The following is a 9,116-nucleotide window of genomic DNA, read 5'->3' on the forward strand; positions in this document are numbered from 1 at the left end:
ATGTTAACCATCACAACAATCTTTCAATCATGTTGTCACAGTGGTGGTAATTTTATCACAAGAACAGTGTGAGCAACAAACAGATTCATAATGGGATTATTGAACCAGTTGCATCTTGGATAAAGTCTTGTTTGGGAAGTGAATCAGGTAATATGTTTAGTGTTGTCTGGTGATGGATTTAGCAGGCTCCTGAAAGGACAAGAGTGAAGCAGAAAGATCAGTAATGTATATATCCCAAAGGTCTAATCAGGTCTAATCACCTATAATCCTTATTGTTAAGAGCCTGATAGGACTATAATAAAACAACCTTTTAGGGTAACAGTCATATCCCAATACATTATATTAAATTACACTGGCCTGATCACAATTAATTACCTATTTAGCTCAGTGTAATTAAAAAAGATCATCTGATCTTTGTGATGTTAGGGTGGTAATAGCATTGAAATTTGTTCAATTCTAAACCAAGTCAATCAAACCATCAGAATTGTTTTCAAATGGGGTACTGACCAGACTGGAGAACGGGCTGGAACTGTCCACTCATGCAGATCTCCTCCTGTTTCTGGCGGACAACTCTCTGGATGGCGGGGGGCAGACCACGGGGGCTGCGGCTGAACACCAGGGCATAGCCATCATCACAGGATCCATCCTCCTTCAGAGTGCGGCAGGCGTAGGTGATGGCGTAGTTATCATAGTCAGTGTCAATCACCCAGTAGTTGTCACCTGGAGGATTAAAAGGAGTTGGATTTTGTTTTGGATATCTTTAGCTCAACTGATTAACTAGATCCATACAACATAGTTAAATTTATCCAAGTAAACCAAGACTAAACCAATGTGTAATTAGTTAATTTGTGAAAAAGCTTACCTCCACTGGACAGGTAGCTGGCAAGTCCTTGGTAGTTCATGAACATTTTGCCAGGAGTACCAGGGTCGGGCACTGTGTACTGGGCGGCCATGTCAGCACATACAACCCAGAATCTGGAAAGAATAAGAAAGAGAAAAAAATTATGAATACTCAGTGAAACAGGACTTAAAGACTACAGTACCAATGTCCTGTGTACTGACCCAAACAGTGTGACTCTGCCCCTGGAGGAGGCCACCATTGCACCATCATCTCCAATAGTGTATTCAGCAGAGATGTTGTCCTGAAGGAACAGCCCCTCTGGGTCCTTCTTCTGCAGAGCATACCACTTTCCTGCATACTGAAAATATAACAGGACCACATAAAAATATTACTTACAAGTACAAGTAAAACTTTTTCACTCAAAATTCATTTCATATAAACTCAACAAATAATACATTTTTAGAAGCCGGTGTTGATATTACTTCAGATATTTTTTATGATTTGAAGTGGCTATATTAATAAAGTGGAATTTACAACCTACAGCAAAACATTTTGACACTTTCTAATCATAAGAAAAAAAAAATATTTTACCCTCTTGGGATCAAAGTCCTCCTTCACTGTGAAGCTTTCCACAACACAGGAAGCTAGGCTCTGCTCCACACAGGCGAGGAAGAGCATCACCAGGGCAAACATTTGGAAGTCCATCCTAAAAGACAGTAGATGAACATTCATCAGGATCATGAATAAGACTATTGTATGTGTACATATTAAAATTATTCCTTACCCGATGTGAGGTTTGGGTTCTCTGGAGAGCTTGTTATGGGCTAGAGTTGTTAGCGATGTTGTGAGAAGATGCGGTGAGAGCCCTTTTATACTAGGCACAGCCAGGCTCAATGATTATTTTCACTTCTTGAACCTAAATGCAGACCGTAAATCTAGTACTAATCCAGTTAACAAAATCCCCAGTGTAAGCCTGTGAACCCATACATTCAGTAGAGTGTGGACTTTATATAATTGTTTTCTTGGCTGCATAATGGGATCCATAACAGCAGGCACTCTGAGGTGACAGCACCCTGATCCTGTCACAAGGATATGGTTGACATGACGACTGTAAACACGTGTTATTGAGTGTGAATGTTACATGATTTGTAAATTCACTGATGGTAGAGGTATTCACAGTACACTTCACACTTTTATTCTATTGTTTTGACCAATGAAAAGATTTAAGGCAGTGAGACAATAGTGGGGAAAAAATCTACTTTTTCCATTTGTCATAATAAGCTATTTAGAATTCAACACAAAATGATAACAATAATAAAATTTTAAAAATAATAGGGCCAAATAACGTTTTTTTGAAGTTTCAGTATAGCAGAGTTTCAGATGACATCACTGCATTCCATATATTTTTTGAACATTTATGAAAATACAGTATTATCAATAAGAAAAGCTGGCATTTGCCCCCCATCTGTAATTATAATATCTATTTCTAGAATCTGAAAACCACCAGTAGACCCCCTTAGAAGGCAATCATCAGAATCTTAATAATTTTGGAATGGAAGCAACCAGAGACAAAAGTGAAGAAGACCACCACCTCACATATATTCACTGATTAACTGATAAGGTTTAAATGCTATGTTTAACTGCTAATGATGATGGCTGATTTTAATTCTTTATAACAAAAAATAAGCAACAATTTTGAATTAGTATATTATCTAGCCTCAAAATTCTATTTGAGTTGCACAAGGTAAGGTAAATTTTATCTCTGTTGATAAAAAGTATTATGGGGTCACTATTTCCCAGAACACCCCTTAATTTTTCATATTTTGTGATACTGTTTTTAATCCCACTTAATCAATTTCCATTCCCATTTCCATTTAAATGTAATTATGTTCCCCTTCACTGTTACCTCCATACCAGAATTTATATTTATTGCACTGTATTAACAGCCAATATTACAATTAACCACTAATTTCTTTGGATCTTATATATACTAAATATATAGTTTAATGTTGTGTTTATTTAGTTATTTCTATAGTTAAGACATTTTCCATTTGCAGTTAAGATGTTACTGGAAGAATCCCAGAGGCCAAAATGCAGATTTAATCATGTTACAAAATAAGATAATGGCTCTTTAAGATTTTACACAGATAAGGGGTTACATGAACTACATACAAAGAAATGTAGATTGTATTTTTATTTCAGGTACATTTATTTAAATAGGATGCTTCTGAATCACTTTGAATGTACTAAATCTGTGTGTGTGTGTTTTCTTTGAGGTAGTGGCTCAGCTCCAAATATAGATATGCACTGCCGGTAATTCCCTGATATTTTTAGCTGACTTTACTATTGTTGTGGCTCTGTATTTACCTGTCTAAAACCTACAAGGTATATAAGGGATGAATCTGCTTTAGGACTTTCTTGTATTTACATTTCCAACAAATTAAAATAAAGTCACCTCACACTTTTGAATTGAATTAATTTTATTACTTGTCTCATGTGCCAAAAAGCACTAATCTATGAGTCAAATGTGAATAAACAAAGAAATGTACAGGGATGGTGTATTTCTGTTCCCATAATTGTCAACCAGCTTCACTGACAGAACAACAATGAGTGTATGGGAATTTGATGAGAAAGATGTTTATGAGCAATAGTAATTTGCATCCTTTTATTCTTAAAAAGACTCTGCAGAACTGCAGAAATAAGCAGAAATCTTCACTCAGCTTTACTTCAAAATGGTATTCGTTTGCTGCAAGAATGAGAGACATTATATGAGCAACACAGAATGTAGTTTGTACACTGTGCTTAAAAGAGCTGATCAATATTATAATGTTGTTTCCACATCCTGGAATCGAGTTTTGTTTCATTCACACATGTTTCACACAAACCCTACATATTTAAGCTGAGCTCTTCTCTTGAACAGAAAACACTCTGTTCCACCTTGTGATGTCAAGTGTTAATACAGGAACTGCTCCACTGTGTTTTAAACCTCCACTAAAATTACTTGGATGAATTCAGCTCTGGAATTACCAATCTCTACTGAGCTGTCAACTTGAAAATTACATTACATGACAGCACAAGGTTGACTAATAATAAAGGGTTACTCAAACGTATGTATGAAACACAACACAACTGAGGTATGTTTTTGAGGAGGTAACATTATAACATGGTTTAAAAACTAACAAGGGTCAAACTGTATGTAATATAGGATCTTTAAAGATTCCAGGAGAAATTCAGTTGTTTTTTACCTTCTGCTAGCTCCTTGGCAATGCGTGCCTGCTCATCACGAATCTTCTTCTCTTCAGCTTCTATCCTCTTCTCCTCTGCAGCAATGGGCTTCAGGTACTCTGTACAAAAGGGTGATTGTTGTTGAGAAAAATAGTTATACTATGACAAATACAATCTCAAAGCACTTACCATATCTCTTCTTGCCATAAAAGATGCCAGCAATCAGAGCTGAATACCTTGCAGTCTGCAGTAAAAGAAGAGCATTACTGATGACAACAAGACAACTGTGCATGCTACATCTATATAATTTACAATTATAGTTGTATAGGATGTGCCTTAGAACAGGCTTTAGACCGCGTTTTGTTTGAGGGCACATTTCGAGAGCTGACCATTTCAGTGACCATTTGCTCATATGTACATTATTACTCTTTGTTTAAAGTAACATAATATTATATGCACTTGTTACAATGATCACAGGTGTTAAGCTGTTATATCGCTTGTCAATGACAAATGACAAATGAATATGCTAGCTTGATTATCACCATTTTTTATTTCTAATCCGTCATGCACGACAACACTAATTTTCTTAAACATGTTCAGTGTTATCACTATCCATCATGTAAAGCAATGTTTAAGGTTTTATTGGTTTTATTAGCATCGTATTGACAGGAACACCTTGTAGGCTAAATGTCCACTTAGCATGCTGGCTAGTAAAGCTTAGCATTTTCACGTATGCACAGCGAGTTACTTTAAAACACAAAATATACGCAAAATTTTACTACTGACAAAATACTTTTATATTTAGTTTTATGTCACAAACCTTAATAAGAGGCGATACAGCGACTGGAGGAGCCATTGTAGAGATATTTTAGCCTTTAGCTGCAGAGGTGACTTTACCACCGCTAAGCACTATGGGAGAGGATGGGTTTGTCTGTGTTTTATGGTAAAGAGCAGTGAGCCAGTGCTGCCCCCCCAGTGGACAAAACCGTAACAGGCAGAGGGTTTAGTGAAGCATATGCTGGGCGCAGGGGTCAGTGTCGATTATAAATATTACCACGATGTGCTTTTTGGCCAAGATCTGTGCACACTGCTGGAAACCCGAAACCCTTGGTGCGCCGGCTGTGATGGTCCAGACCACATGCGATGGCATCAGGTAGAATTATGAAAGAGAAAGTATTGAAGGAGTAGATTTAGCAGAGATCTCTAGCAGTTGCAGAGACTCTACGTTAAATTATATGCCTACCCCATAGTCTACAAACTATATTAGCTTTCTACACTTCAATATAGAACTTTCAAGACCTTTACGGTTGTGTGTTATGAAGAAAAAAAGGAAAAAAAAAACTAGTAGCGCTTGCTTGTCTAGTAGTTATCCAGTAGATGTCAGTAAAGATGCACAAAGTTCTTAACATCATTTTTTTATAAAGATAATTTAATTAGATTACAAAATGTATCAAATATAAAATAAAAATACATGGGATTTAAATATTACAAGCCATGTACAAAGTGAGCAAATTAACAGGTTCTTCTGGAAAATCAAGCATAGCATGTAGTCCTGTTACTCATGTTTCAAATATTCATTCTTCAAATGTATTGTAGTTGACTTTCACATGCTGTTACAATTAAACAGAATTTGCTAATTATATAGTAGGTCTATATATAATTTCCATCATACAATTGCAGTATTTTCATCCAATTTTACACTTGTAATGTAAACATTTCAAATCAATGTGTATTCCCCAGAGCCTTGCTGAGTGAGTCCACGGTCCTCTTAACAAATCTAATTTTGCCACGTTTCTTTTGGTGAGCTGTGTACTGGTTGGACTTAAGTTTGGAGTAATAGTCAGAGAATTTGTTGAAGAGGATTGAGATGGGCAGACCGTTAAGGATGATCCCAAAAGCAATGCAGATGAAAGCAAAGATTCGGCCCAGTATGGTCTCGGGATATACGTCTCCATAGCCCACAGTGGAGATGCTCACCTGAGGGAGATCAGATGGAAAAAAAATAAACTTTTAATGGCATTCTGGTATAGTCTGCGTTCATGTCAGACACTTACATAGTACACATTTCTGTGGTAAGTATTTTGTTTTATCTAGGACTAACAAGGGTGAAGACAATATCACTGGAATTAATCTTATCTAATTTTAAGAAGAAGAGAAAAGCAAAATGACAATCATTAAATGAAAAGTAGTCACAAATAAGTAGGTATTGTGCTATTAAAAACCCAATAGTACCACTCATTACCCTTCACCAATGACACTTTTGCATCTACATCAACAGTTCTCTTCTAAAATATGCATAATCTTTGGCATGTATGTCAAGTACCACAAAGCTGATTTGTTTTTGCTATATAACTATGTAACTCTGTGCAGTGAACAGATTGTATAGCGGCCTGCATTTCTTTAGGGTCAAGGAAAAACGGCACACTGCCTGGGCACTGCAGCAGGAGCCCATTACTCTGATTATAAGGATTATCATTTCCTTCTCCGGGATTAGAGGCAGAAATAAGTATAAGCACCGCTATGACCTGTTAACTAGTTTTATAGGAACTAGTGCTGTCACGATATAAAAATTTCAAGATCAGTTTCAATATTAATGTAAAAGTTGCTACTTTATATTAATTTCAAAAACACAGTGAAATAAAATATATATTATACTAAATAAACAAATATTTTTTAATATTACCTTGTGGTCTTAAACTAGTTCTAATGGATCGATACAAAGGCCAAAACTTTTCAGAAAGTTCAATTTACCTCTCTTAATGTTTTAAGTATTCATACTTGAGTATCTAGTTTTAATACTAGGTTTAGTGTTAGTATCTGGATTTTGATCCTTTATACAAAAGTACTCTGTGCATCTCCATAGGCTAAGTCCCCACAAACATTAGGTGTTAAATTGTGATAAATTAATTGAAAGGCAGTGTTAAACTACCCCCTTGAAAACGAGATGGTGACACATCTCAAGGGGCTTATCCTCCAAACAAATAAATTCAAATTCAAACTAACTTACAGCTCCTCTGGTCATACTGACTTAGTTACTCTTGCATCCACATTGCCATTTTGACTTCTTTTTATGCAGATTAGTCTGACAAATATGTTCGCCTGGCTGTCCACAGTTTCACAACATAGACATTGCACAGAGATATATTGTCTTCATCTGTTATTATTCATATATCCTGCAGCTCTTGGCAAGGTAAATCTACTTACAGCAGCCCACCACCATGCATGAGGTATACTGGTGAAGTTTGTTTGTGGCATGTCGTGCTCCACAGTATACACCATGGCGGAGAAGCTGAATATTCCCATTGCTATGAAGAGAAAGAGGCAGCCCACTTGCTGGTAACACTGACGCAGAGTGAATCCAAATGCCCTCAACCCAGTGGAGTGTCTGGCCAGTTTTAATATACGAAATATACGCATTAGTCTCATTATTCTCAGCACTTGCCCAAGCTTGCCCACCTGCCCTACTGCCTGCATGTCTGCCTCGTGTTTTATATAATTGCCACTGCTGTCAAAAAACTCCAGTATGCCTTGGAGATAGGTTGGTAATATAGCAATCAGATCCACTGTATTGAGGACACTCCTGCTGAAAGATTTGAGGTCTGGTGTGGAAACTAAACGAAGTATATACTCCATAGTGAAAAAGGCAATGCACATAGACTCTACATATTCCCAGTAGGTTTTGCCACTCAGGTGACCACTGGGAGTCTTGTACTGCATCTCTTCAACTGTATTTAAAGTCATGGCCACCAGTGAGATCAGCACAAAAAGACTGGAAGCTACAGCCATGAGTTTGGCCTTCACAGATGAAAATGGCTTCTCCATGAGGTTCCAGATGGCTCGTCTTGGCTGGCCCATAAACATGTCATGAAACAGCTCCTCGTTCTCCTCAGTCTCTACCTCCGCCTCCAGCTCCCTCTGGATTTTTAGTTGTTCGTTTAGTTCATCCTGTCTCTCCTCAAAAGAAATCCTACAACAGCGGTTGGTGTTTTTGATTCGTACCCCCCAGTAGTTGATCTCCTCCAGAAAGTTTCGCGGACATAGCTCATCTTTGATCCACAGTACCCCAGTTCTGTAGAAGTTAAAGATGCAGTGGAAAACATCTGGGTCCCGATCAAAAAAGAACTCATTGTTGGTCACAATGTAGTCATCACAAAGGTCAAGTTTCATATTGTGGTCAGTGTAGGTAGCCAAGCGCCCTATTCTTGTCTTGGGGTACTTGGCTGCCATCTTGTATGCTATTTGATAGGGTTTACCTCCCACATTGATGTTGATCATGTAGTTCTTCTTGGATGGTGAGATTTGTTTTATCTGAGGGTATGCATCATCATACTCTTCTTCATACTCGGCATAGATGTCATAGATATCCCGACTTAGCTCCTGCAGCGAGTTCCAGTTCTTCACAGAGCTCTCCTTGGCCAATGGATAAGCAATCTCTGAAGGCCTCCTGTTCAAACCAGTGTCTCCTACTTTGTAGTTGGGGAAGAGACTCTGCCTCCTGTTGAAGAAGGTAACCACCTTTCCTGTGCTCCCCATTTCGATCCCAGAGCACAGTGCAGACACAATGCAGACTATACAGGCATTACTGTGTCTAATACCTCTGCACCTAAGCATAGGACATGAGCAGGATGCCTCATGGCCCCATTAATGTTGCTGACTGAGAGGATCCGCGTGCTTACAGGACATCTAAATACCATTATCCTCTGTTGAGCTGCCTCCCTCCCTGACATGGCATTGGCTGTTGGGCATGGCTCAACATATGCCAACTGTAAATGCACTTTTAAAAATACATTTCAACCAATTATGAAATTTTTAGCAAAATCAGACACACAATAATCATTCATGTTTTGCATATTTGGTTACTTTTGAATGTATAGAGATCACTACATTGCTTTAATCTTCTTCCAATCCCCACAGATTATTCAAAGGAAGTCATATTGGAAGGCTATGATTGAAAAATGCCATTGCGTGTCATTACATTTTTTTTTTCTAATTTTATCTGTGTCAAAGGATTGTACAATGGTGTTAGAAAGGAGTTGTGTTTTCCATGTAT

General features: G+C 37.6%; 3 protein-coding genes across 4 annotated transcripts; all 3 read right to left on the minus strand.

The window, feature by feature from the left end:
* Positions 1-52: 52 nt before the first annotated feature.
* Positions 53-3,163, minus strand: LOC110163399 (purpurin-like). 2 transcript variants are annotated; one of them, XM_055162108.1, is made up of 6 exons: positions 1,626-3,163; positions 1,433-1,547; positions 1,063-1,199; positions 863-975; positions 508-720; positions 53-189 (listed from the first exon to the last, which is right to left on the minus strand). In XM_055162108.1, exons 2-6 carry the CDS (start codon positions 1,544-1,546, stop codon positions 179-181), a joined length of 588 nt encoding a protein of 195 aa, XP_055018083.1. In that variant the 5' UTR covers position 1,547; positions 1,626-3,163; the 3' UTR covers positions 53-178. The 2 variants fall into 2 exon arrangements, with proteins under 2 accessions (XP_055018083.1, XP_020784013.2); XM_020928354.2 differs by having other exon boundaries at positions 1,433-3,163.
* A 140-nt stretch (positions 3,164-3,303) lies between these two features.
* On the minus strand, positions 3,304-5,036 carry LOC110163415 (ATP synthase subunit e, mitochondrial-like). The gene is made up of 3 exons (XM_055162109.1): positions 4,887-5,036; positions 4,256-4,310; positions 3,304-4,185 (listed from the first exon to the last, which is right to left on the minus strand). The coding sequence occupies exons 1-3, from the start codon at positions 4,920-4,922 to the stop codon at positions 4,052-4,054; spliced, it is 225 nt and encodes a 74-aa protein (XP_055018084.1). The 5' UTR covers positions 4,923-5,036; the 3' UTR covers positions 3,304-4,051.
* A 729-nt stretch (positions 5,037-5,765) lies between these two features.
* On the minus strand, positions 5,766-8,599 carry LOC110163312 (potassium voltage-gated channel subfamily V member 2-like). Its single transcript, XM_020928241.2, has 2 exons — positions 7,271-8,599; positions 5,766-6,043 (listed from the first exon to the last, which is right to left on the minus strand). The coding sequence occupies exons 1-2, from the start codon at positions 8,597-8,599 to the stop codon at positions 5,789-5,791; spliced, it is 1,584 nt and encodes a 527-aa protein (XP_020783900.2). The 3' UTR covers positions 5,766-5,788.
* Between the last annotated feature and the right edge of the window lie 517 nt (positions 8,600-9,116).

The sequence above is a fragment of the Boleophthalmus pectinirostris genome, unplaced genomic scaffold (genome assembly GCF_026225935.1).
Source record: "Boleophthalmus pectinirostris isolate CB_2022bp ecotype Guang Dong unplaced genomic scaffold, ASM2622593v1 HiC_scaffold_4, whole genome shotgun sequence".
NCBI classification, from domain to species: domain Eukaryota; kingdom Metazoa; phylum Chordata; class Actinopteri; order Gobiiformes; family Gobiidae; genus Boleophthalmus; species Boleophthalmus pectinirostris.

Coding starts and splice junctions, on each gene's coding strand:
- LOC110163312 (XM_020928241.2), bottom strand. CDS start 8,599: ATGGGGAGCACAGGAAAGGTGGTTACCTTCTTCAACAGGAGGCAGAGT. Junction 6,044..7,270: donor ATGCATGGTGGTGGGCTGCT/GTAAGTAGATTT, acceptor GATCTCCCTCAG/GTGAGCATCTCCACTGTGGG.
- LOC110163399 (XM_020928354.2), bottom strand. CDS start 1,582: ATGATCCTGATGAATGTTCATCTACTGTCTTTTAGGATGGACTTCCAA. Junction 1,200..1,432: donor AGGACTTTGATCCCAAGAGG/GTAAAATATTTT, acceptor TTATATTTTCAG/TATGCAGGAAAGTGGTATGC. Junction 721..862: donor CAGCTACCTGTCCAGTGGAG/GTAAGCTTTTTC, acceptor TTAATCCTCCAG/GTGACAACTACTGGGTGATT.
- LOC110163415 (XM_055162109.1), bottom strand. CDS start 4,922: ATGGCTCCTCCAGTCGCTGTATCGCCTCTTATTAAG. Junction 4,311..4,886: donor CTGTATCGCCTCTTATTAAG/GTTTGTGACATA, acceptor CTTTTACTGCAG/ACTGCAAGGTATTCAGCTCT. Junction 4,186..4,255: donor TTATGGCAAGAAGAGATATG/GTAAGTGCTTTG, acceptor CCTTTTGTACAG/AGTACCTGAAGCCCATTGCT.